The 27,377-nt window shown below is 50.2% G+C and overlaps 1 protein-coding gene across 2 annotated transcripts; it reads left to right on the top strand.

The window, feature by feature from the left end:
• Positions 1-9,637: 9,637 nt before the first annotated feature.
• Positions 9,638-23,873, top strand: FAM174C (family with sequence similarity 174 member C). 2 transcript variants are annotated; one of them, XM_085638589.1, is made up of 3 exons: positions 9,638-10,132; positions 16,258-16,374; positions 23,431-23,873. In XM_085638589.1, the coding sequence occupies exons 1-3, from the start codon at positions 9,903-9,905 to the stop codon at positions 23,432-23,434; spliced, it is 351 nt and encodes a 116-aa protein (XP_085494715.1). In that variant the 5' UTR covers positions 9,638-9,902; the 3' UTR covers positions 23,435-23,873. The 2 variants fall into 2 exon arrangements, with proteins under 2 accessions (XP_085494715.1, XP_085494716.1); XM_085638590.1 differs by lacking the exon at positions 23,431-23,873 and having other exon boundaries at positions 9,753-10,132; positions 16,258-16,378.
• The last annotated feature ends 3,504 nt before the right edge of the window (positions 23,874-27,377 follow it).

Below are 27,377 nucleotides of genomic sequence, written 5' to 3'. Positions count from 1 at the left end.
CATTGGTTTCTTGTACAATTCAGAGTATATGCCACCATCTTTAGGATACAATTGTAAGTCCAGAGAAGGGAGGGAGACACTGCTGTAATCACAAGTGAATTTGAGATGTGGATTCCTTGAGTTTAACCAAGTTTCAAAAGTCTCCAGGAAATTGGCAGAGCCCTCCCACACCAATAGTATATTATTGATATACCTCTTCCAAACTTTTAGATTTGATGAGAAGGGATTGTCTGACGGATAAATATGTTGGGTCTCAAAGCCTTTGCATGTACAGATTGGCCATGTTGGGGGCAAAGGTGCTGCCCATCGAAGTCCCAGTTACCTGCCAGTAAAGTTGTTCCTCAAACTGAAAAAAGTTCTTCATGGCAAGGGTAGCACGCTGCAACACAAAGGAAGTCGGAGTCAAATTCTCCCATTGTTATTGGTTCAGAAGTTCTCTCACTGTTTCTAAGGATTCATCTTTCGGAATGTTCGTGTAAAGGTATTCCACATCGAAGGATGCTAAGATGTGAATCCTAGGATTAAAAGGAATCTCCGTGAGTATGTTGAGTACGTCTTTAGATACAAAGGCATCTCTGTTACAATGGGAAATCGGAAATAATCCATAAATTGTGAGAGGGTTCAAGAAGTGACCCTATGCCTGAAAAAGTAGGTATCCCCGGGGGCAGTCTTGTCGATTTATGTACCTTGGGCAGCACATAGAAGGAAGGTATTTTAGGCTGTTTTTGGACCTAGAGCTCTGCTTAACTTCTAGTAATCCAACTTGCATCTCTTGATTGGTCCACCATTGCTCTTATAGTGGTCGGGAGTCTGAGGGTGACATTCATACATATGCACTGATAGTAACTGCCATCATTGAGTTGGCGAAGGCATTCAGTTTGGTAATCCTGTTGGCCCATAATGACAATAGCCCCACCCCTATCTGCTGGTTTTAGGACTATCTCCGAATCGGAGCCTAGTCGTTGGAGGCCCCGTATTTCATTCTTAGATAGATTGAAAAAGGGCATCTTAGCTAACTGCCTTAATTTGTCAAATTCTTTGATCACTGCCTTTTCAACGGTCGCTACTTCTGTTGGAACCAAGTGTAGAGGTGGATTGAAAGTTGATTTTGGTCTGAGGCCCGTGTTAAATACTTGGCTAGGGTCATCAGTCTCAGTATTCTCTGCAAAGAAAAAGGACAAATGTTTTTTTCTAAAAAATTGTGATATTTCTATACATGTCAGGAAGTCATCCCCCAGGTGAGTAGGCATGAAACCCAAACCTTTGTTCAAAACATCCTCTTCCAACAGCGTTAGAGTCTTGGAGCTGAGGTTGATAATTATAATCCTCAAACTTTTACATGACACCAATACGCAAAACAGTGCATGCTTCTGGGCCACAGTGAATAAAATAATGCGTCCATCACACGGAGGATTAACATCATATATCACAGAAGAAACATGGTCGGACTTCCTGTCAACCCATTTCAACCAACAAAGCGGGAGTAGGTTGGGAACTGTAACACTCAGCCCCAACACAAAAGAGGATCTTCAGAAAAGTCACACCTGTGAAATAACCATAAACTATAAGGAAGTGGAAGAGTCGTCCCAAATCTCAACTATTAAACGTCAGATTGCCAAAGGCAGGAGAGAAGGAGCACCAGGTGCAAATGGGATCCCTTCTGCCCTTTCCAAGCAAACTCCGACTTCTGGGCAGCGTCCTTAGATTCACTATTCTGGGAAGACCGACAACTGGGGCAATTACTGGTTTCTTGGAAAGGTTCTATCATTGCTCCCATCTATAAAAGCGAAGAAAAATATGCTCCAAAGAATTATCGCTTAATTGCCTTACTTGACCATGAAGTCAAATAATTAGCAGGAACCCTGTTAGAAAACTTCAGACATGAGTAGCAGAGCAAGACACCATACCATTTACCCAAACCGGCTTCTCTAAAGATGCAGGGACCATAACCAACATTCTAACCTTGTCACTGATTATGGACAAGGAAAAGTCATCAAAACACACACTCCATCTCTGCTTTATAGACTTCAAGGCTGCTTTTGACAACATCGACAGAGCCAGACTCTGGAAGAAACTGGCATGCTGGAAAATCCCAGAAGTGCTGCTGGACATGCTAATATGCTTACATACAGACACCTGGGCGCTGATAAAACTGGGAGATGGTACACACCTGTCAAGGAGCATCCCTACCACCAAAGGACTCAACAAGGTTGTGTGCTTGCTCCAACCCTTTTCAATCTCTACAAGGCTGACCTGACACAGACCTTTGACTTATGCAGTGCACACGCTCCAAGGATCAGTGGCAAGGCTCTATCTAGCATCCTACATGCTGATGATGTAGTTCTAGTCAGCCACATGCAAGTGGGAATGCAACGCCCCCTAAACACTCTGCATGAATATTCAAAAGACTTCTTCTTGGAAGTAAACCTGCATGAATACTCATAAGACTACTTCTTGGAAGTAAACCTTGAGAAAACCAAGACAATGTCAGTAAGAAACCGGGGAAACTCCACATCTGGTACCTGGGTAACATCCAAATTCAGAATACTACCAGCTAAAAATACTTAGGGTAAACCTTCGACAATGGCGGCCAATTTATCAGTCAGTGGGAGATGATAAAAAGGAAAGGAATGGCCCTTGCGACAACTTTGAGGCAATTAAAATCCAAGCTGACAGGCCCGAGTCTCTCTCCTCTTCTCCAGAAAGCACACGCCAAAATCATGCCCACGATTACATATGGCAGTGAAGCTCTAAGAGGATGAGACTCACAAACCCTGGTTAGCACACTTATCAGGGCTTACAGAATTATGTTCAACTGGAATTTGGCCTCACAATACAACAGCTAGTAAGACAGGGGGCCTACATAACCTGCTGGCATAAAATCAGGAACACCTCCTCAAACAGCTTAAACTACCTTCTCTGGCAAGAGCACCAGCTCAGAACAGCATCACCGGCAAGAAAATTCTTACATGACTGTCTCACAAATACCGGACTCACCAAGGCTTGGGATGGCCCAATCACACACGCAGGCTTCAAAAAAATAGTGCGGAAGAGAATAAGAGGGAGAGGATCCGGTCCGTCGGCTAGACTGACGACTTTGGTGCAGGCAACCAGGGTTTGAGCCTCGGGGTCGCGTCCACATCCTGTGATTCTGGGCAAATCACCTAATCTCCCCGTGCCTGAATATGTAATGTAAATACTGTGCTCATGTACAGCGCTCCAATACCTTCGGGTCGAGTTCGCGCTATATAAAAGATGCAAAAAAAAAAATAATAATAAGGAGCTTCTCCCTAGTAGAAGACACAGCCACCGTCGCATTGAGAAATCACACTTGGATGACAATCAATGTCTACACATCTCTCAGTCCACAGCCATACTGTAGTTTGGTATACTGAGAAATTTCCTAGTTAGCACGAAGGAAAGTTTCAATTCTAATAAGGAGACGGAGGCGAGGATTATGCATTACTTTCCTCACTTTATTTCAACAGCAAGTTAATAGATAGAGTAAAAAACAACACAAGACCACAACTCCCATGAAGCTCGGGAGTAACCGTGGCAACCAGTAGTCCAATCATAACACAAAGGGTCCCATAAACAGTAGCAGTCTCCGTAGTCCTTCCTCTTTCTCTGCTGCAGGAAGTTAAGCCCTGTGGGTTCTAGTCCGCCTTGGATTCAGAACCTAGGATAACAAAAACAAAAAATAGTGAAGCCTGCTACCAAAACCTTGACAGTCCGCAAGGTACAAATGCTACGTAAGTTATCAATGCACTTGTGAACTTTGTCAAACAATCATAACCCGATATTTAATTCGAGAGTACCACAGTGAGATATAATATCCAAACAGATGCAAAACAAATTACTGAACAGCAGCAATAAACCTTGACAAGAAAAAATCGCAAAAGATACTTCCTTGATACGAAACTCTTCATCACTCCACCCATAAATCGCTGATCGGAATTCACCAAGGGCGGGAAGGCATAAGAGAAACATGCCCGGGTGGGATAATCCTCGCCTCCGTCTCCTTATTAGAATTGAAACTTTCCTTCGTGCTAACTAGGAAATTTCTCATTCTATAGCAGGAGCGGAGGCGAGGATTATGCATGTTCAAAGCCCCCTTACCACCAAAGCGGCCGCTTCATGGATTGGTTTAAAGTAGAACTTTTTAAAAGTTAAATCTGAAGACCAATCCGCCGCATTCATAATGTCCTCCAATCTACCCCCTACCTGAATGGCCTTAGAAGCCATTGCTCCCCTGGTAGAGTGTGCGCCAAACTCAGTAGTGTCAATACCGGCCTCAGTCATAATCCACCTGACCCATCTGGCAATGGTCGGGGAAGATACCGCCTTAAACGGTTTCTTAATGGCAATCAGAAGTTGCCGTTCTCCCGGAGGCCGTACCTCCAATGTCATATCCTCATAGGCCTTGAGACATCTCACTACACACAATTTCGGGGAGTCTGGAAAAGCAGGGTAGGATACTGACCTTGTACTCGTCTTGGTTCTCCTGGATATGGTAAAAGTGACCCCTTCCGGGGTAAAGATCCGTGCTGTGAGATCCAAAGCTCTAACATCTGATGCCCTCTTGCATGAAATAAGGCATAACAACATAGCAAGTTTCGCTGATATCTCCTTTCTAGACAGGTACTGGTTGTCTTGCCAGGACATCAGTAAACGTAAAACCAGGTTGACATCCCAGAGGCCCGAATAACGGGGCTCAGGGGGTCGAGAAATCCTAATGCCCTTCAAAAGTTTACACACCCAGGGATGTTCTCCCACCGGGATGTTGACAATGGGCACGTGGCCCGCCGAAATAGCCGATCTAAAAGAGTTGATGGTACAATAAGCCAGCCCCTCCTGAAAGAGCTCTGTTAAGAAGTTGATGACCTCCGAAACTCTGGAGCCCACGGGATCCAGGTGTTTCGCCATACACCAACGTACCCATCGCCTCCAAGCTGATCTGTACCTTTTGATGGTCGCCGGGGCCCATGCCTGCTGGATGAGGAATTCAGCCTCGCGCGAAAGGGTTCCGTCCGACCAACGTCGCCTGAAATCCTCCACGCCATAAGCTGAAGATGGCCCTGAAGAACCAGGGGATGAGGGTTGCCCAGGGGGTCCACCAAGACCTCGTTGAATACAGGCAGACGGATAGGAAGGTCCCAGCTCAGCTCTAGCAGAGAAGGGAACCACGCTTGAGAGCGCCAAATCGGAGTCACCAGGATCAGAGAGGCTGTCTGACGCCGAACCTGGGCCCCCACTCTCTGGATGAACAAGAAAGGTGGAAAGGCATAAGCTGTTATCGAAGACCAGTCCTGGAGAAAAGCGTCCACCGCTGCTGCTCCGGGATCCGGTTTCCAGCTGAAGTACCCGGGAAGCTGGGCGTTCCATCTGGAAGCGAAGAGATCCACTTGGCAAGGACCCCAGAAGCGCATCAGCGAGCTGAAGACTGTCGCATCTAGTTTCCAGTCGCTGGAGTCCCGGAAGTGTCTGGAGTTCCAGTCCGCCACTGCATTCTGAGCTCCCGGGAGGTATTCGGCCGTCACCGAAATCTGACGCTGAAGGCAATAATGCCAGAAGTCCTTGGCTAGGTCCACCAGGACCCTCGACCGCGTACCGCCCAGGCGGTTGATGTATTGCACCGCCGTCGTGTTGTCCATCCGGAGGAGCACACAACAAGACACTCTGTCCGTCGTGAAGGATCGAATAGCAAAGGACCTCGTCAGAAGTTCCAAACAGTTGATATGCAGGGAAAGCTCCTCCTCCGTCCACCTGCCCCCCACTGAGGTTGAGCCGCAACGGGCTCCCCAACCGAGGCGACTGGCGTCCGATTCTATCACCAGATCCGGTTGCGACCCGAAGATCGCTCTGCCATTCCACGCCTCGATGTGGTCGATCCACCACTGGAGTTCCCTTCTGGATTCCTGATTCAGAGAAATCAGCTGGGAGTAGGTAAGTCCCCTCCTTAGATGGGACGCCTTCAGTCTCTGGAGGGCCCGGTAGTGCAGGGGGCCCGGGAAAATGGCCTGGATCGATGAAGATAACAGGCCGACAATCCTGGCCAACTGCCGCAAGGAGATCCTGTCCCTCCGCAGGACTTTCCTCAATTCCTTCTTGATTTTCCCGACCGTCTGCTCCGGGAGATGAAGGGTCGCCGTTCTGGAGTCTATCCTGAACCCCAAAAAGGTCATGCATTGCTGCGGGACCAGGTCCGACTTCACCTGATTGATGGTAAACCCCAAGCTCTGGAGGAGGGAGACTACAGTCTGTAGGTGGGAGAGAAGATGTGCTCTGGACTGATCCATTAACAGGATATCGTCCAAATAAATGATCAATCGAATGCCCAGAGTCCGGAGGTGCTCCATCACTGGCTTGAGGAGCTTCGTAAAGCACCACGGAGCTGAAGACAGGCCGAAGGGAAGGGTCAGAAACTCGAAAACCTGTGTCCGCCATCGAAACTGGAAGAACCTGCGGTGCGGTGGAAAAATGGGGACCGAGAGGTAGGCGTCCTTGAGGTCCAGACGCACCAGCCAATCGTCCTGCAACAAGAGGTCTCTGAGAAGATGATTCCCCTCCATCTTGAAGTGGCGATAGATCAGCCACTCGTTGAAATCCCTGAGATTGATAACGGGACGGTAACCCTTGTCCTTCTTTTCCACCAGAAAAATGTTGCTCAGAAACCCTGTGGGGTGAAGATCTGAAGGACCGATGGCCCCTTTGTCCAACAGCTCCTGAACCTCTCAGTCTATGAGAGACTCGTCCTGCGAAGAAAAAACCAAGGGCCTGGGCCTGGCCCCTTGAATCGGGGTTCCGTAGAACTCTATGTGAAACCCTTTGACAGTCTCCAGCACCCAGGGATCGTGAGTAATCTCCGCCCACCTGTGATAGAACAGGGCGATTCTCCCTCCCAACCGAACCGGGGTTAACAAAGGTACGCTTACCGTTGTATCCTCCTGAGTTGTTGTGGGCGCCTCCTCGGCCTCGGTTGGTCTTTCCTCTGCCGCCCCGGGAGGGTTAGAAGGTCCCTTGGCGACCATCCTGCCATCCATTATTTTGCTTGGCCTGGGCTCTATTAGGGCCTTGCTGCGACTGCCGGCCGGAGGAGCGACCCCTGCCTCGTCCGGCCCCACCGAAAACCTTCCCCGGGAAATTTTTTTTCATCGAGGCTTGCGCCTTGTCCAGGGCTGAAAAGGTGGCTACAAACCTACCTAACTCCTTGACAAAAGGATCACCAAACAGGGAACCTTGAGCAATCGGGCCCGCCTCCGAGGAAGAGAGCTCCCCAAGTTTGGGGTCTATCTTTAGGAGTAAAGAACGGCGGCGTTCGGCCGAGAGGGCGCAATTCGCATTGCCCAGCAGGCACATCGCTCTCTGCGCCCAGCCCATAACCTCGTCCGCCGACAGGGGTTCCCCAGAAACACGGGATCTCTCCGCTAATTCTATCACCTTAGTCAAAGGGCCCACTACATCTAAGAGCTTGTCCTGGCAAGCCCGCCATGATCTATCTAACCCCTTCTTGGGATCCTTCATATACTTAGCAAAGAATGTGCACAATCTGGGATCAATATCGGGGGTCAAAGTGACGCCATTGGGTAGGGAAGGTCTGGGACATTCCGACCGTAGACGGGCCCTAACCACTTTATCGAGCGGACGCCTAACTTTGTCGGCCACGTAGTCAGCCACCTTTTTGTCGGGAACCCATTCCGTGGACCGGGGTCTATAAATGCACGTGGGATTAAACATATCACTTGAGGGACCGTCCCCTTCTCCTACTGAAGATGCAGAAGACTGAGGACGCCAAGATCTGTCCTGCTCCTGGTCCCCATCCGAGGACTCCCCATCATCCTCCAATTCCACCTCCCCCAATTTGGGAAACCCCTCTTCGGGGTCGTAGTCTGTGGCGCCTTCGTCGCCGTTTTCTCCGAGTACAACTTCCTCCCGGTAGGGTGCATCCCGAAGCGTGCGCGCACTCTTCTGAAAGGCTTCCGCCAGACGGCTGAAGCCCTCAAGGTGCCCCGCGTCGCGCTTGTGGGCCTTGCGCGGTAAAGCAGCAGGTGCCCCATCTAGGCCCGGCCTCCCCGTCCCTCAAGATGCCTGTGCTTCTAAACACATGGGCGGACAGACGGTTAACGCTCTCCTGCAGGGGGGCAAGCGCCTGGGCGATGGCCGAAGAGAGAAGCCTGTCCACCTCTGCAGGTCTGCGCACCTGGGATAGCCGGTCCTCTTGAGAGGATAATGATGGGGTATAGTCGTGCTCCTTCTGAGCCTGCATAATAAAGGAGGTGAGGGCACCAAATGTTTGAAACGCCCCAACTAAATTAAGGGGGGCTCCCCCCTCGCCAGTGCCCCTTCGCTGAAACTCCTCAGATAACTTTAAAGGCACGTGGGATTAAACCCGTGGAGGAGTCAGCTCGATATATTAGACCCTGGGGCTATGCCCGTCACTCCTACCGCCAAGGCGGTGTCAGGCGAGGGGAAACCACAAAGAACGAGCGCTCTAAACACTGAGGCAGAAGCCTCACACACGGCGCTTCACAGGCGCCTGAAACGGAGCGTTGCGTTAGACGCGCGAAACAGCGCCACCTAGCGGACCCGCTCCGTATGAAGAATGTACGCGCTCGGGCCGAAGCCTACCGCGCTACTCTAAGACAGTGAACAGTCCGCTACGATATCGTAGCGAAACAAACAGAATCAGATAACAAAATACATCAAAAATAGTACACAAAGCCCATGCAGCCAAGACCCAAACCCACAGTAAGGAGAGAAGGGACTTAACTGACGGGCCAGCAGTGAAGAAAGAGGAAGGGCTACGGAGACTGCTACTGTTTATGGGACCCTTTGTGTTATGATTGGACTACTGGTTGCCACGGTTACTCCCGAGCTTCATGGGAGTTGTGGTCTTGTATTGTTTTTTACTCTATCTTTTAACTTGCTGTTGAAATAAAGTGAGGAAAGTAATGCATAATCCTCGCCTCCGCTCCTGCTATAGAATCCAGGACCATCAAGGACAGATTTCTGAAACGTCGACTAGGAAAACTGCCAGCTATCCAACACCTTCCACCATGGCTGAGGGGGCAAATGCCTTTACACTGCCGCCTGTGTGGCAATGGAATCGAGGACATGGCACACCTGATCTGCACATGCACCAGCCTGATAGGGCAAAGGTCTCGCCTGCTTAACCCGCTAACCGCGGCGTAAAATAAAATCCGCCGCGGTGCGGGCGTTTGCGTGCGCTGGCGGGGCCGCGTCGGCCAACGGACGTGCACGGCACTACGGAGGTAGTGCTCGCGACAGCCGTTGGCCGACGCACGCAGCGACCGGGTTAAACAGCAGTTCAACCAGCGTGGGATCCGCACGCGGAGACAAGCCATTGTAGCCTGCTTCCAACCAGACGATCCACAGATAACCTGTAAGTTAGTAAAAATACTCTAGCACTGACAAACAACAAACTGACAATATTATATATTATTTTAACCAGCTCAGCACCTATTTGCATTTTGTTTTTTTACTGGTTCCTGATAAGTAAATGGCTATGTGATTGGCTGTTGTCATATGAGTGGAGCGGCTCCGTGACTGGTTACTCGGTCGTAGTAAGCGAATGGACTGCGTCCCTTTGCGCATGCGCTTCCTGACACAACAGTTTGATACCGAGTGACATGGAAGACGGCCTGCGGCATGGGCGGGGAGCCGCCATCTTGGAGCGGGGTAAACTGCCTCAGAGAGGCCGACACACAGGAAGTGGGCCGTCGACTCGTCACCCTGCCGGCCGCTTGGAGGGTGGAGGTGTAATCACCACGCTGCATCTGCCTTCCTCCCAAGCTCGTGTTGCGTTCCAAGGTTGCGTGTTTTAGCGTGCTCTTTGCCTGACCGGAAGTGACGAACTTTGTTTACTTCCGGGATCGCCGAGAATGGTTCGGGTCCTGTTGATGGCGGCGCTTCTGGCGGCCGCGGAGGCGTCGGTCCCCAGTAACAGCAGCTGGACGAGCACGGAGGTACCCCGGAACATTTCGAGCACCCCCATTGCCCCCGCGCCGGGGGGCTTCCCGGGGGCTGACCTGTCCGTGCTGCAGAGGGCCTTCTACGTGCTGAGCGGGGTCTGCCTGCTGGGGGTGGTGTACTGCACGGTGCGGAGCGTGAGGTGAGGATGATCTGGCAAGGAGTGAGGAGGTGTGAGGGCCTGACAAAGGGTGAGAAGGATTGAGGGCCGGACAAGGGATGAGGAGGAAGTGAGGGCCTGACAAGGGGTGAGGAGGAAGTGAGGGCCTGACAAGGGGTGAGCAGGATTGAAGGCCGGACCAGGGGTGAGAAGGAAGTGAGGGCCTGACCAGGGATGGGGAAGTGAGGCCTCACAAGGGGTGAGGAGGAAGTGAGGGCCTGACGAGGGGTGAGGAGGAATTGAGGGCCGGACAGGGGGTGAGGAGGATTGAGGGCCTGGCAAGGGATGAGTAGGAAGTGAGGGCCTGACAAGGGATGAGGAGGAAGTGAGGGCCTGACAAGGGGTGATGAGTGAGTGAGGGCCTGACAAGGGGTGAGGAGGAAGTGAGGGCCTGACAAGGGATGAGGAGGAAGTGAGGACCTGACAAGAGATAAGAAGGAAGTGAGGCCTGGCAAGGGATGAGTAGGAAGTGAGGGCCTGACAAGGGATGAGTAGGAAGTGAGGGCCAGACCAGGGGTGAGGAGGATTGAGGGCCTGACAAGGGATGAGGAGGAAATGAGGCCTGAAAAGGGATGAGTAGGATGGGAGGATTGACAAGGGATGAGGAAGTGATGCCTGACAAGGGGTGAGGAGGAAGTGAGGGCCTGACAAGGGGTGTGGAGGAAGTGAGGGCCTGACAAGGGGTGAGGAGGAAGTGAGGGCCTGACAAGGGATGTGGAGGAAGTGAGGGCCTGACATGGGGTGAGGGGGAAGTGAGGGCCTGACATGAGTGATGAGAATGTGCGGGCCTGACAAGAGTTAAGGGGGAAGTGAGGCCTGACAAGGGGTGAGGAGGAAGTGAGGGCCTGACAAGGGGTGAGGAGGAAGTGAGGGCCTGACAAGGGATGTGGAGGAAGTGAGGGCCTGACATGGGGTGAGGAGGATTGAGAGCCTGACAAGGGGTGAGGAGGATTGAGGGCCTGACATGGGATGAACAGGAAGTGAGGGTGTGACAAGGGGTGAGGAGGAAGTGAGGGCCTGACAAGGGGTGAGGAGGAAGTGAGGGCCTGACAAGGGGTGAGGAGGAAGTGAGGGCCTGACAAGGGGTGAGGAGGAAGTGAGGCCTGACCAGGTGTGAGGAGGAAGTGAGGGCCTGACAAGAGATGAGGAGGAAGTGAGGGCCTGACAAGGGGTGAGGAGGAAGTGAGGACTTGACAAGAGATGATGAGGATGTGCGGGCCTGACGAGAGATGGGGAAGTGAGGCCTGACAAGGGGTGAGGAGGAAGTGAGGGCCTGACAAAGGGTGGGAAGTGAGGCCTGACAAGGGATAAGGAGGAAGTGAGGCCTGATGAGATGAAGAGGAAGTGAGCCCTGACAAGGGGTGAGGAGGTGAAGGCCTGACAAGAGATGAGGAGGAAGTGAGGGCCTGACGAGAGATGAGGAGGAAGTGAGGGCATGGTAAGAGTTGAGAAGGATTGAGGGCTTGGCAAGGGGTGAGGAGGATTGAGGGCTTGGTAAGAGATGATGAGGAAGTGAGGGCCTGACCAGCGGTGAGGAGAAGGAAGATAGGTGTGTGAGGGCCTGACAAGGGGTGAGGGGGCGAGGGTGTGAAGGGTTGTAAGGGTTGTCAAGGCATGAGGAGAGGGGCGTGGGGACTGGTAAAGAGAAGTGAAGTTGGTAGGTGTATGGGGGCCTGAAAGGGGTGAGGAGGGAGTGAGGGCCTTACAAGGGATGAACAGGAAGTGAGGGCCTGACAAGGGGTGAGGAGAAAGTGAGGGCCTTACAAGGGATGAACAGGAAGTGAGGGCCTGACAAGGGGTGAGGAGGAAGTGAGGGCCTGACAAGGGGTGAGGAGGAAGTGAGGCCTGACAAGGGATGAGGAGGAAGTGAGGACCTGACAAGAGATAAGAAGGAAGTGAGGCCTGGCAAGTGATGAGTAGGAAGTGAGGGCCAGACCAGGGGTGAGGAGGATTGAGGGCCTGACAAGGGATGAGGAGGAAATGAGGCCTGAAAAGGGATGAGTAGGATGGGAGGATTGACAAGGGATGAGGAAGTGATGCCTGACAAGGGGTGAGGAGGAAGTGAGGGCCTGACAAGGGGTGTGGAGGAAGTGAGGGCCTGACAAGGGGTGAGGGGGAAGTGAGGGCCTGACATGAGTGATGAGAATGTGCGGGCCTGACAAGAGTTAAGGGGGAAGTGAGGCCTGACAAGGGGTGAGGAGGAAGTGAGGGCCTGACAAGGGGTGAGGAGGAAGTGAGGGCCTGACAAGGGATGTGGAGGAAGTGAGGGCCTGACATGGGGTGAGGAGGATTGAGGGCCTGACAAGGGGTGAGGAGGATTGAGGGCCTGACATGGGATGAACAGGAAGTGAGGGTGTGACCAGGGGTGAGGAGGAAGTGAGGGCCTGACAAGGGGTGAGGAGGAAGTGAGGGCCTGACAAGGGGTGAGGAGGAAGTGAGGCCTGACCAGGTGTGAGGAGGAAGTGAGGGCCTGACAAGAGATGAGGAGGAAGTGAGGGCCTGACAAGGGGTGAGGAGGAAGTGAGGACTTGACAAGAGATGATGAGGATGTGCGGGCCTGACGAGAGATGGGGGAGTGAGGCCTGACAAGGGGTGAGGAGGAAGTGAGGGCCTGACAAGGGATGAGGAGGAAGTGAGGGTCTGACAAAGGGTGAGGAGTGAGTGAGGGCCTGACAAGGGGGGAGGAGGAAGTGAGGCCTGACAAGGGATAAGGAGGAAGTGAGGCCTGATGAGATGAAGAGGAAGTGAAGCCTGACAAGGGGTGATGAGGATGTGAGGGCCTGACGAGATGAAGAGGAAGTGAGCCCTGACAAGGGGTGAGGAGGTGAAGGCCTGACGAGATGAGGAGGAAGTGAGGGCCTGACGAGAGATGAGGAAGTGAGGGCATGCTAAGAGTTGAGGAGGATTGAGGGCTTGGCAAGGGGTGAGGAGGATTGAGGGCTTGGTAAGAGATGATGAGGAAGTGAGGGCCTGACCAGCGGTGAGGAGAAGGAAGATAGGTGTGTGAGGGCCTGACAAGGGGTGAGGGGGAGAGGGTGTGAAGGGTTGTCAAGGCATGAGGAGAGGGGCGTGGGGACTGGTAAAGAGAAGTGAAGTTGGTAGGTGTATGGGGGCCTGAAAGGGGTGAGGAGGGAGTGAGGTCCTTACAAGGGATGAACAGGAAGTGAAGCCTGACAAGGGGTGATGAGGATGTGAGGGCCTGACGAGATGAAGAGGTTGTGAAGGCCTGACGAGAATAAGAGGATGTGAGGGCCTGACGAGATGAAGAGGATGTGAGGGCCTGACGAGATGAAGAGGATGTGGGGGTCTGACGAGATGAAGAGGAAGTGAGGCCTGACGAGATGAAGAGGCAGTGAGGCCTGACAAGGGGTGAGGAGGAAGTGAGGGCCTGACAAGAGAGGAGAAGGAAGTGAGGGCCTGGTAAGGGATGAGGAGGATTGAGGGCTTGGCAAAGGGTGAGGAGGATTGAGGGCTTGGTAAGAGATGTTGAGGAAGTGAGGGCCTGACCAGCGGTGAGGAGAAGGAAGATAGGTGTGTGTGGGCCTGACAAGGGGTGAGGGGGAGGGGATGTGAAGGGTTGTCAAGGCATGAGGAGAGGGGCTTGGGGACTGGTAAAGACGAGTGAAGTTGGTAGGTGTATGAGGGCCTGAAAGGGGTGAGGAAGGAGTGACTTGAGTGCGGTGTAGGAGGACGAGATGGCTTTGAGTGTCTGACCAGTTTGGTAAGGGGTGCAGACAAGAGTAGCATGGGAGAGTCTGGCAAGGAGGAGCTGCCGGAAAGGATTGGAAGGAGAAGTCGTGAGAGTCTGGTAAAGCATGCAGAGGAGAGGGGAGTATGAGGGTCGGGGGGGGCTAGAGCAGAGGGTTGGCAGAAGAGGGGCACGATCTGATAAGGGCAGCGGGGACGAGGGACTTGTGAGGTTTTGGCGAGGGGGACCTGGAGAAGAGAATTTGGAGTAGAGGAGCATTGAGGGAATGGAGAGGTTGAACCAGGAGACCGGTGTGAGCACCTTTCGAGGTGTTGGTAGGGAGCTGGAGGAAAGCTTTTCGAGGGCCTTGCAAAGGATTTGGAGGTGAGGGTTTAAGATTCTGATGAGGAGCAGACAGGGGAGCAGGCCTTGAGGGCCTGATGGAGTAAGGGGGGAGTGTGGAAGTGAGATGAAGGTGCTACTGGGTGAATGTTCAGATTCACCTTTGTCAGTAACTGCCATTAGTTCCAGGACTTTTTGCCATTTTATTTGGATCCTCTTCTATTTTTTGGTGGATCTAGTACTCTGGAGACTTTATTATGGTGGGTCATCATACCACACAATGAGCATGTGTGTCTGTTTCGGGGGCACAGTTCTTCGTGAGACAGGCAACGATGCAGTGGCTTCACTCACCAACACATCTTTTTTGTGACCTCTTCTGTTGCTGGCCGCACGGTGGTTGATTTTCTCTGGAGGGTCCAGCAGTTGCCTATGTCTGAGACAGCTGATGGAGTAAAGCTAGTTAAACGAGTTGCCGTAACCTTTCTAGAAGTCTTGAGTGCAATCAGTCGTAGATTCAAGATCGTGGACTTATTGATTGAGGCTGGTTCCCCTGGTGTGATAACTGAAACAGACCCACGATTCCTGCAAACATTCCTTGTGATTAGGTTTACCTCAACCAACAATTATAAAAATGATTTGCATTTTGGACCGGGGTCTGGGAGAGAAGCAAATCTTCTGTTACTTAGATTTAAACATGAAAAGTTAGATATAAGACCAAAATTTTCTCTTTGAAATAGCATGGGGAAGTGAATGTTGATGTTCACGGTGATGGAATTTTTTTGTTTTTATTGGTCTCTGTCTGAATGAAGTCTCTATGTGGGTGGCTTCAGATCAGAGATCCAGGATTATTTTCTATGAATGCTTAATCGCTTGTGATTTCACCCAGCCAAATCAAACGCGATTTCCAACAGTGTCACTTGGTAAACGTCCAAGGTGTCCCTCATCTTTTCCTTGTTTGAGGAATCGCGCTCCGGGTTACTGTGCAGCTGGTGATGTTGCATATAACCTTTCCTGGATAATGTCCGTCCTACAATGCAGTTATAGCTTGTTGTGGTTTTCATGGCCAGTTTTTTTTTGTTGAAAATATTTTTATTGAGCACTGCATATAATATACAGCTGTACACAGTAAGTTATAAGTATTTTTGAAACGTTATAAAAGAGCAATTTGGTATGAGTCATATTCACATGTTGTAACCGAGCATACATGAAGTGATAGGACTTTACAGCAAGTACAGCATTTCTTGCAGCATAAGTGTACAAACTGTAGATTCAAACAGCCAGTAAGAACTCTAATAAATGCTATCCAGTGCAGTACCCATTACACCCCTCACCCAAAATAACCCTCCCTAAACAATACCCCTTCATGGCCAGTTATTATTTCTAAAGGTTGTCTGGCCTCTTCAGTGACCCAGCATAGCGATCACTATATGCACCCAGAAGAGACAGGGTGGGTTTGCATACACTCAGAAGCAAATTTTTGGGGTAACGGATGATACTTAAAGGAAGGGGTAAGAATGTTTGAGTTAAAAAAAATGATACTTGTGTGAAAGTGAATGAGGATGATCTGAAGAAGGCTTGTGTAACAAGGGACCTGGGATAAAACTGGTTGAGATAAAAGTAGATCCGATGGAAGAATGGACAGTGGGTTAGGAGATGAAAGATGGGGCTCAGACTAAAGCACTGGTAGTTATCATATTGGGAGTTGAGAGATAGCTTGGTCAAATAGAAGGCTGTGAGGGTTAAGTGTTGCTTAACAATGACTCCTGGCTTTGACCAAAGTGATCTAGAAGCTGTTTGGGGATGCAAAATTGTAGAAGTCTTGGTGAGTTACAGTGCTTCGTTAAGTATATTTTACTGCAGCTCCTAATCTTACCAAGGATGTTGGATTCAGCATTTGTACGAGTAGTGAGCTGTGGTAATGGAAGGGACGTGGATTACTACTGTGAGTGGAATTGTACTCGTCCCTCTTTGCCTTCAGCAGCAGGGTTTCTTCAAAGAAGGGATGAGGCCGCTATTTCTTAAAATGCAGCTCAGAAGGTGCTTGAGATATCTCACTGACTTCATGTTCATGTTTCAGATTAAGAAAGCCTGAGAAGAAGAAGTATGGCCTCCTCTCAAACTACGATGAGAACATGGAGATGGGTTCAGTGGACAGTGATGAAGAGACTGTCTTTGAGAGCAAGATGTTGAGGAGGTAGGTGCGAGTCATAGAAACACACATGCAGTGACTTGGGTTTCCCTGCAGGAGGAGCTGTTCTTGAGAGCAAGATGCTAGGAAGGTATGTGATTGTCATAGAAGCAGAGAAGTGGTGAATCGGGCTTCCGTACTAGGTGAGCTTTTTAACAGCGGAATGCTAAGGAGCTAGAGGTGCCTCCATGGGACACAGTCGCATGTGGCAGCTCTGGCTTCCCTGAAGGAGTAGCTGTTTTTGAGAGCAAGATGGTAAGAGGGTAGGCGCTTCTGATAGACACTTTCTCATGAAGCATCTCTGGCTTCCATACGAAGGAGCTGTTAAAGAGCATTATGCTAAGAAGTTAGAAGTGCTTGTCTTAGAAGCAGACATGCAGTGACTCAGGTTTCCCTGCAGGGGGTGTTGTTTCGGACAGCAAGATGCTAAGGATGTAGGTGTGTCTCACTGAAATAGCCATATGCAGTGATTTGGGTTTCCCTGCAGGAGGAGCTGTTCTTGAGAGCCAGATGCTAAGCAGGTAGGTTCTTTTTCCAGAAACAGACATGCAGTTAAGTCTCCTAGGTACTTCCATCTTTTAACCGCCCACAAAATTACAAGATGTGCTTAGAGAAACTGAGACACAGTGTCCAATAACACTGAACTAACCATTAACCTTGGGTTCCGGAGCAGTGTGCTGCCTGGCATTAAGCGCTTTGACGCCTCGTCAGGGTAGTAAGCGCTATATAAATGAAATTACAATTTCAAAGGCAGGTGCTTCTCATAAACACCACCTATTGCAGTGACTCGGGCTTCTGTACAGCAGGAGTTGTTTTTGAAAGCAGTATGCTGTGGAAGTAGATGCCTCTTGTACATAGACAACTCCATCGTCTCTGGCTTCCAAACAGGAAGAGCTGTTTTTGCTGTGGCAGCCTCTGTAGGTGGTTTTTTCATAGTCTGTGGCCGTCTCATGTGGGCATGGGACCCGAGGCAGTAAAATGGAACTAGTGAATTTAAAAAAAACAATGTGGTGGAGTCATGTGAATTGAAGTCTACCTGTCAGGGCCTCATGCTTCCGATCTGAAGCCTGCCCCTTTCGGAGCTTCTATTTGTTTTTCTCAAGGGTGGAACATTTTTGTTTGAGGCATATGAGCTGCAGATTACACACTTTTGCATAGATCGCCATCTGGTGTTGGGCCCGGATGTTTGCAGTTTGTTTTTCCTCTTGGAAAGTCTTTGGAAGTCACGAGGTCGGTGACTCCTCCCTTGGATCATATTGCGCATGGGCTTCGGCTCCATCCTCAGATTGATTTTTTCCGCCATCGGGCTCGGATGTAATACTTCGCGCTCCGGTTCCGAACATTTCCAGTTCGATGATCGAAGCGGAATCCTCGCTCATCGCGGTATTGTTCAGATCCAGATCTCCTCAATCACCTTCTCTTTGACACAACTTCGATTCCAGTCGTCGACGGCGGCCTTCGGGCCTACCCAAGTTCCGGTCCCGGCTGATGGAACGAACTCCTTTCAAGGAGTGCCCTCGATGTGGGTCCAAATTCCCCCACACCGATCTTCATGAGGTGTGCAACCTCTGCCTCTCCCCTGAACACGAGGCTCGAGACTGTTCGGCCTGCAAGTCTTTCAGATCGAAAAAGACTATTCGAGATCGAAGAGCCAGACGAAACATGGCGCACTCCTCGACCTCCGTTCCAGTCGACATCTTCGGGGACGACGTCGAAGATCCGGGACAGCAGCACACTGAAGAGGACCTCGTCAGTACTTCCGAAGCCGACAACTCCGATGTGGAGGACATCACCCCGGCGCAGAGGGTCGTGAGTACTATACCCGCTCCCGCGCCCACACCCAAAAAGGCTTCGGTCACGCCTTCGCCTCCAGGCCTAGGCAAGACCAGAGACACTGCTTCACATACCCCTCCTTCGGGCCCGGTGAAATTCCGGCGGATCGGGCTCGAGCCAGCCCTCCAGCGGTGCCGAGAAACACACTTCGACACCGAAAAAGAAACCGGCCTCTACCTCGACACCGAGCTCCGCACCAACGTCCTTGGTGTTGAAACCCAGCCTTTCCGTACCAACGCCATCTTCGGTACCGACCAAACCCCATAAGGCCCTCGGCACCGACACTTCCACGCCGAAGCCCACCTAGGCGCCGACCAAGAAAACGGAGGTTCCCAAGCCCAGTGCTAAGCACGGCACGGACAAGCCTAAAAAGTCATCGGCCCCGAAACCTTCGGCGCCGACGGAACAAACATTGTCACAGGAACTGTTTACACCGGATCCCTTGCAAAATACTCTTACCAAGGATCCAAAAACTGAACATTTGGCACTCTCTTCCAAAAAGAGACATTTGGACAAACCGGCTCCGCCTCCACCTCCAAAGAGGAAGGACTCTGCTACCTCCCCTTTCAGAATGCCTTCCCCACCTCCTCCACCCTCTCCACCTCTGCCCCCTCCGCCTTCTCCACCCCCACCTCATCGCTCCCCGACCCCGTCTCCGGACGATGATGATCAGGGGGACCCATATTACGATCCAGGGGATGTGCCCCAAGACCCCACCCCTACAGGATCCCCAGACCCATGGGACAACTACAATAATCCAGACATTCCAGACGTCCCACAAGATGACCTTTACCCTTCCAGGCCATCTCCACCGGAAGACTCATTAGGTTTCCACCACCTGCTTCAGAGGGCGGCATGTTATCACAGGGTAGAGCTACACACTGACCCAGTAGAGGAGGATTTCCTCCTCGACACCTTTGATACCACACATAGGTCTACCTCCATACTACCTATGCTCAAGGGGGTGATAAAACATGCGCCAGAGGTTTTTAAGGACCCAGTCAGGGCTAGGGTCATTAACCCACGCATAGAGAAAAAGTACAAAGCTGCCCCCATAGATCCTGCCTATATCAAAGGGCCAGCGCCACTAGATTCCCTAGTGGTTTCCACTGCACGGAAGAGGTCAAACTCCCAGGCGTCAGGCGAAGCACCACCACCTGACAAAGAGTCAAAGCTACTGGACGCGTCAGGAAAGCGCACTGCGTCACAGGCAGCCAATATATGGCGTATCGCCAACACTCAAACGCTATTGGCCAGATACGATAGAGCGCATTATGATGAATTAGAAACCATAATGCACCACCTCCCAGAAAGATACAAAAATTGGGCCAATGAATTAATTCAAGAGGGTAAGACTATAACTAACACCTCCATACGCTGTGCCTTCGATGCAGCAGACACAGCCTCCAGGGCCTTTAACACTAGCGTCCTCCTCCGTCGCCATGCTTGGCTGAGCGTATCAGGTTTCAAACCTGAGGTACAGGCCTCCATCCTAAATCATCCCTTTGACCAAGAACACCTATTCGGCCCAAAGGTAGATGTGGCCCTCGAGAAAATGAAGAAGGGCACTGATACTGCGAAATCTATGGGAGCCCTGCAGTCACACCCTCCTAGGCGCTCCTTTCGCCGCTCTTCCTTTCGGAGTACGGCTAGAGGCTACTCCTCAGATAGCGCGTCCACTTCCTACAAATCCCCTGCTCAGTCCACCTTCACAAGGGGTTATCAAAGAGGCGGCTATAGGGGCAATAACAATAAAGGCAGAGGCAAAACAAATACCGCCCGCTCTGCCACACCGCCTACCCAATGACTCCCCCATGCCCCCCCTCCCCCCCCTCCCCCCACTCCCTCCAGACCATCCCACTCCAGTCGGGGGCAGGCTACAAAATTTCCTTCAGGTCTGGGAGACCATCACCTCAGACAAATGGGTGACCCAAATTATTTGCTCAGGGTACTGCCTAGAATGGACATCTACCCCCCCCAAACATTCCACCCAGGCAACGCCCAATGTCACAAGAACATTCCACATTACTAAAACAGGAGGTAATCTCCCTCCTACAAAAACAGGCAATAGAACAAGTTCCCGCCAATCAGCAAAATTTAGGGGTCGACTCCCTATATTTTCTAATGCCAAAAAGAGACAAGACTCTACGACCTATTCTAGATCTCCGGCCCCTAAACACATACATACATACATTCGGACCATTTTCACATGGTAACGCTTCAGCGGGTACTTCCGCTCCTCTCCCAGAACGACTTTCTCACCACACTGGACTTGAAAGACGCATACTTTCACATTCCGGTACACCATGCTCACTGAAAGTACCTCAGATTTGTAGTGGACGGGCAACACGACCAGTTCAAGGTGCTCCCATTCGGAGTCACAACAGCACCATGGGTATTGGCCAAGTGCCTAGCGGTAGTTGCGGCACACCTCAGAAGACAGCACATTCACGTCTTCCCATATATGGACGACTGGTTGATAAAAGCCACCTCCTACAACCAATGTGTGCACCACACCGCCACTACAATCCAACTATTTCACCAGCTAGGCTTCACGGTGAACCACCAAAAGTCCCAGCTAACACCATCCCACATACAGCAATACCTCGGTGCCACCATAGACCTCTCAAAAGCCATAGCCTACCCCAATCCGGCCAGGATTGCAAACATTCAGGCTTTGCGTCAAAGATTCATACCTCAACACTCTCTCCCAGCAAGAGTGTTTATGCAACTGATAGGGATGATGGCCTCTTGCATTTTCATAGTGCCTCATGCAAGACTCCAGATGCGTCCACTCCAAGAGTGCTTAGCGCGCCAATGGAACCAGGCCCAGGGGCAACTGACAGATCTGGTGTTGGTAAGACGGTCGCACCCATCGCTCTCTGCAGTGGTGGAACACCACAAATCTTTCCAGAGGTCGACCGTTCCTGGACCCGGTTCCTCAAATAATACTAACAACAGACGCATCGCTCTCCGGCTGGGGAGCTCATCTATTACACCTCACAGTGCAGGGCACATGGACGCCGCAACAAAGGTTACTCCATATCAACCATCTGGAGTTACTGGCAATCTTTCTAGCCCTAAAATCCTTTCAAACACAAATTTTAGGCAAGGCAGTCCTCATTCGTACAGACAACATGACGGCCATGTATTACATTCGCAAACAAGGCGGCACACACTCTCCACAGCTCTCTCAACTAGCACAGAGCATATGGAGATGGGCAATTCCACACAAAATCTTTCTCCTAGCCCAACATGTCCCAGGAGTCCAAAACACCATGGCAGATCTGCTCAGCAGACAGACACAGCAAATCCACGAGTGGGAACTTCACCCACAGGTTCTTCACCCGTTCTTTCAGACCTGGGGGCATCCACAGATAGACCTCTTCGCCACCCACGAAAACAAAAAATGCCCAAGCTTCGCCGCCCGATACCCACACCCATTGTCCAAAGGCAATGCGATATGGATGAACTGGTCAGGCAAATTTGCGTACGCCTTTCCACCTCTCCCACTAATCCCATTAGTGGTGCGAAAGCTACAACAGCATTCCCTCACACTGATCCTAGTAGCTCCAACGTGGGCCAGACAACCGTGGTACACCACGCTGCTGGAACTCTCGGTAGTACCACATCAAAAGCTACACCTCTCACCATGCCTCCTAACCCAGAACCATGGAGAGATCAGACACCCGGACCCAGCTCAGCTCAACCTTGCGATCTGGCTCCTGAGATCCTAGAATTTGGATACCTTAACCTTCCCCCTGACTGTATGAACGTCATCAGAGAAGCTAGATGCCTTACCACTAGAGCCTGCTACGCTGCCAAGTGGAAAAGATTTGTTGTCTATTGCCATATCAACACAATCCTCTAGACCAGAGGTCTTCAAACTTTTTTATTCTGAGCCCCCCTAAGCAAAATGTTTTGAGATCGGGCCCCCCTCCAAAACTTTGACAAGGATTGGAGGAGCGGGAGGAACATGGCTGCGTGCAGGGAGCGCGGCTTATGAGATGATTTCAGGAATATTTTTTCTATAGCTTATGAATTGCACCAAATATGAGACTTATAAAACAGCAAAAGCATAAAACAAAACCACATATCCCAAACAAACTGCTCCACATAATTGGGGTGTTGTGAGCCCCTCACACTCTTTGACCCCAATGCAACTATACCTGCTGCACCAATGATAACTGCAGTCCTGAGTAGCAGGCTATCTCCTTTGCCTTTTTTACCTCTTCCCCTCCATGATGGATCATCACCTCTGTCCTAATGATTGAAAGGACATTAAGCTCTGATGCCCATGTTTTTTAAAGGTAGACCATAATAACTGTGATGCAGTGGGCCCCACAAAAACCCTGGACCCCAGTCCTGCTGTATCTACTCCTTTATGATAACCAGCAGTGGCCACTTACACACTTGGCAGCAGTACCAGCTTCACTAATAAATGTCTCTTTTAAAAAAACAAAAGCACTTATATTGTCCCCTTCTTTGGGGTATCCCTCTGAAGAAGCGGTCTCTGGCCATTTGTAAACATAACAAGCATTGGCATAGCCAATAGGTCTCGCCTTTGGGACCTTATAAGTGTTTAGCCATGCAACAGTTGCATAACTAAATACTTATAAGGTCCCAAAAGCGAGACCTATTGGCTATGCAAAAAGTAAAAGTGATGGCGATCGCGAGCAAACATCAAAGCGGCCGTGCGGCCGCTAAAGTGAAAGTAATCGTGGTAAAGGGCGGCGCGCGCGCCCGCGCACATGCACTGTAGCTCCAGGCTGGCCTGGTAGCACTTTTTGGAGCCCTCTCAATAAGTCTCGCCAGACCAGCGCATGCGCTGGGTCAGGCGAGACCTAAAAATGAGTCTGCACAGTGCTCCCTATTTTGGGCCTTCTCTTTGACCCCTGGAAGAGAACCAGGATTACAGGTAAGTAACTTATCCTTCTGGCGTGGGTGATAGCTGCAGCGCTGGACCGAGGTGCCGTGGCTGTGCTGTGCATGGATCTTAGTTCTGGCATGGGTGCGAGCTGAACTGGGTGTGGGTCTTGCCTCTGAAGAAGCAGTGGGTGCTGTAGCTGCACTGAGGTGTAGTGGCTGAGCTGTGTGTGGGTCTTGGCTCTGGAGAAGCAATGTGTGTGGTAGCTCTGCACCGCGGTGCAGTGGCTAAGCTGTTAGCTTTGGAGGTCCATCGCTGTAATCCAGACTAGCTAATGTGTTGTTATGCTTTCTGTTTTGCAGGTGAAGCTGCAGCTATCACTGAGGATTGAAGGACCAAGCAAGTGGAGCTTCCACCTACGTGACCAAAATAATTCCTGTGTATATTTTTTTACCTTGTGAAAGACTTGCTGCTAATGAAACTCGTAAACTGTTTTAAAAACTATGGGGGGAAAAGTCTCTTCGTTTTTGGTACATTTGGGGAGGGAGAAGCGTGCTCAGATAATGTATTCGCTGTATATAACATTTTCTTCATGTTTTTTTCGAAACTAATGGTGATCTTTTTCCGCACCAAGATGCCTTTGCACTTCAGGGAGTTAAAAATGTGGTGGCTTGCCCTTGCACATGTCCGCGTGTCGTCTCTCTTTTCGTATGCGCTTGACGAATCCCCTGATCTCATGTTCTTTTTTTTGTTCTTTTTTTTATTTTGTTTTTTGCGCCTGCCAGTAAAACATTTTTTTTGTCTAGTTTTGTTCTGCCTCTTACTGATGGACCTCTTATACCCTGCTTCAAGAGATGCTGCCCGTGTCTCCAGTGTTGCCCTCATCTCTGCCTGCTGCTGCTGCTGTTGCCTGGTCTTGCCAGCTGCGCACTCTGCTCATGTTTTTCCTTCACTCGGTCTTTGATTAATAAGCTTCTCCACTGGTTGTCCATTTTTAGTTCCGGTGTTAGCCAAGTCCGTTTGATTTTACTAAAATGTTATATTATACTCACTAATAAGGGCTTTCAGGCATCCCTCTTTATCCGTTGGTCTGTTATTGTGTCTTTCATATTTTTCTTCCGCACACTACAGCATACGCCTTGGAGCAGCGAGTCCGCCCCTTCAGCCACTGGGTAACTTCACGGCGAGGGATGCTATTCTACTGTTTCACGAGGAGCGCTTTCACACAGAGTCGCTTCCTTAAGTGCCAGGGACGACTATGGCAATAGGTTCTTTTTTCAGACCAACATTTGGAAGGTTTCCCAAACAATAATTTTTTGCCAAAACCATAACAAGACAATCCTTACAAAGCCAAAAGGCTTGCAACCACCACCAGATGTGCTGCTGGCACCGCAGGTGCTTGCTGGTTTCGGAGTCTTCAGGAGTTCTTGGCACTTTCTTCCCAGGCACTCAGTCCAAAAGAGCATCAGCAGTCTAATCTTTTTTTATTGGGATATGTTAAAGGATGATTGTGACCCTATAGCCTGGGATTTAAAGGGTCCGTTGAGGGTTTAGGGTGTGGATTGTCTGTGCTACCTGGAAACCAGCCTTTCCGGCTTAGCTGCTTCTAATGAAGGTTGACGGCAGCTTTGGGGCAGGTGGATTTTTTTGTGCCCCCTGCAACCAGGTAAGTCTATATTTTCCTGCAGGTCTCTATATTTAGGGAAAGTTTCACCCATGAAGTGACAGTAAGGATGTTTTTCCTGACAGACAAATATGGAATGAATGGATACGCCGTGTTTGTGGGCATCCCTCAATACAAGTCTTGTTAGGGAAATGATGTCCTGACCTGCATCACAAATGCTTTTTTAAAATTATTTATTTAAATTGTTATCTGCTGCTACTTACATAATCCAGATGGTCGCCTAGTCCTCCTAAACATCGGCTCCATTGTAATTCGCATTCCATATGACTTTTGCCTAAAAGTCTACAAAAATTTTAATAATTTCAAAGGTTAATTTAGACTTCTCTTGGGAGATGATGGAATGCATCCTTAAAATAGGACTACTATTATCTGTCGCTAGTGGTCTCTCACAGAGTGCTGCACATAGCAAAGTTGAGACATGGGACTCATTCCCTGATATGGGAGTGAGCGTAGTGAAGGGAGGGGGTGTGCATTGCATGCAACAGGGCAGAGTATAGTCTCTTTTGAAAAGTCTTTTTTACTGTTAAATCGTGTTATGGTTCTATTATAGTGTCCTGAGCGTCTCTCTCGACATACGCACATCTTCAAGGCCCTGGCACTCATTTTCCTGGTAGTCACCACTGATGCTCTTTAGCATTTTGGTAAGACCAAAATGTAAGTGGGCCAAGACACAGCCCTGCTTAAGTTACCAGATGTTACTGTAGTAGAGCTTGTTTAAACCTGTACCCATGTTTCCTTGCATGGCTGCCCACAGGTATGCGGTGTATAGATTGAAGAGTAAGTGGACCACGATACAGCCCTGTTTAAGCTACTAGATCTTACAGTAGTAGGGCTTGTTTTAACCTGTATCCATGTTTCCTATAGTCTTTGTGCTGCAGTATACCACGCTGCAAGCTCATCTGGCTAACAGCACATTGGGTTGCAAGTCTGCCTGCTGCAAAGTGATGGACAATGCTGTTGTCTCTTCCTCATGTTAACACTTTTCTGTTGGCTGCTGTGCTGCTACTGTTTCAGAGCACTGGCTGGCACTTCCTCTGGGTGCCTTCCATCTGCAGGTTGTGGCTCGCTGTGTAAAAACTGAGGAAATGCTATTTAATTCCATCTGTTGCCCATGCCAAGCCGCACTATTTTCTAGGAGAGGCTACTGCACATCAAGGTGGAGGTTCCCTTGTGAAGTGTGTTCGATGGCCTCTCTCTTTTCTCTTGGAGAAGCAACATATGTTCAATTTTCACATAACACCGCCAGGCTTCCTGCCCCAGGTAAACTTTACTGCCCTTCGTGGTGGTTGGCCTTCTTTGCGCTGCGTGCCATATTGAAGAATATAAAAACAAAAGAAAGATCATCGATGATCGTGGAGGGCTTTCGGTCCCCAGCTGTACTCTGCATGCCATAAATAGAAGTTTCCCCTGAGGGGTATGAGCGGCAGCCACTTTTCCACTCCACCACCAGCTGCCTCATGTAGATTACCACACTTTGCGTGGACGGACCTTCACAGGAAGGGCAGCATGATCCAGCTTTCACTTGAAGGGCCAAGTAGCCAGCTGGGCCGCCTCTAAGAGGCTGCCAGTGCTGCCATGTCACACACACAGCCTGCTCTTGTCACCATTTTGTCCCCTTGGGAAGAGGTGATTCACCCGCAGAAATGTTTTATGGAAGTTAGTGATATGAAAGAGATCTGAAGGTGGGACAGATTCCTCTGGGTGAAGTTCTGGCAGTCATGCAAACCGAAGACAAGTCCATTAGCTGGACTGTCTGACACAGCGGCATGTGCATCTGCACGACTGGAATGTAAGTTTCATGCTTCTCAGTCCGTCATTGCATGATGTTAGCAAACGTATCACCAAGATACAATAACAAAAATATATGCAGATAAACATGAAAGGAAATAAAATACCAGCACCATCTCACCACAGCACAAGGACCAGAAACATTTGAAAAGAGGAGGTTGTTTGGCACAGGTGTGAGGAGGTCTTCCATCAAACAGTTCTCATCCCTTCCCGTGAGTTTCACAGCGATGTCTGTAGCAGGCTCTGGTCAGTAAACAGCAGCAGCATCAAAGATGGATACCTGCAGGGCTCCTATAAATGGGACGCAGTTTTAATGCCTAGTTGTGTTTCAACCATTACAGTCGAAGAAAAACAGAACCACCAACAACTTCATGCTACTAAAGTACCTGCACACAGACAACTTGTCACACCATCCAAAGCCAAGAATGATCCCAGCACAGCACCAGTAATGCATCTGCCGTCAGAAGCAGAACACTTCAAGCCAAGCAAGCACAGCATCAGCACCCTGCCCAGCTCTTATACCACACTCGGGAGACCGATGAAATGACATGAACCTCTTCAGTGAAAAAACACAAAAGATCTAAACGCACATGGACAGCACCAAGTCAGCTTCTATTCTGACCATCCCTGTGCAGCTCTGCAGTCCACAGTGGTCATCCTTCAAACGCCTGTCTCTCGCATATTATCTTCTATAAAAGAGCAGGCTTTAAAAGAGATGATGTCTTTTCCATTGTCCTTCATCGAAGCCCTTTCTGGAGAATTTCTCGCCCTACTCTGCTTGGTCAGTGCCTCCCTCACTCGAGGTGTCTTTTCAGAATCTCAAGACAAGCTAGATAC

Source organism: Triturus cristatus, chromosome 12, assembly GCF_964204655.1.
Source record: "Triturus cristatus chromosome 12, aTriCri1.1, whole genome shotgun sequence".
Lineage (NCBI taxonomy): Eukaryota > Metazoa > Chordata > Amphibia > Caudata > Salamandridae > Triturus > Triturus cristatus.
This window is presented reverse-complemented; position numbering and strand designations above follow the sequence as displayed.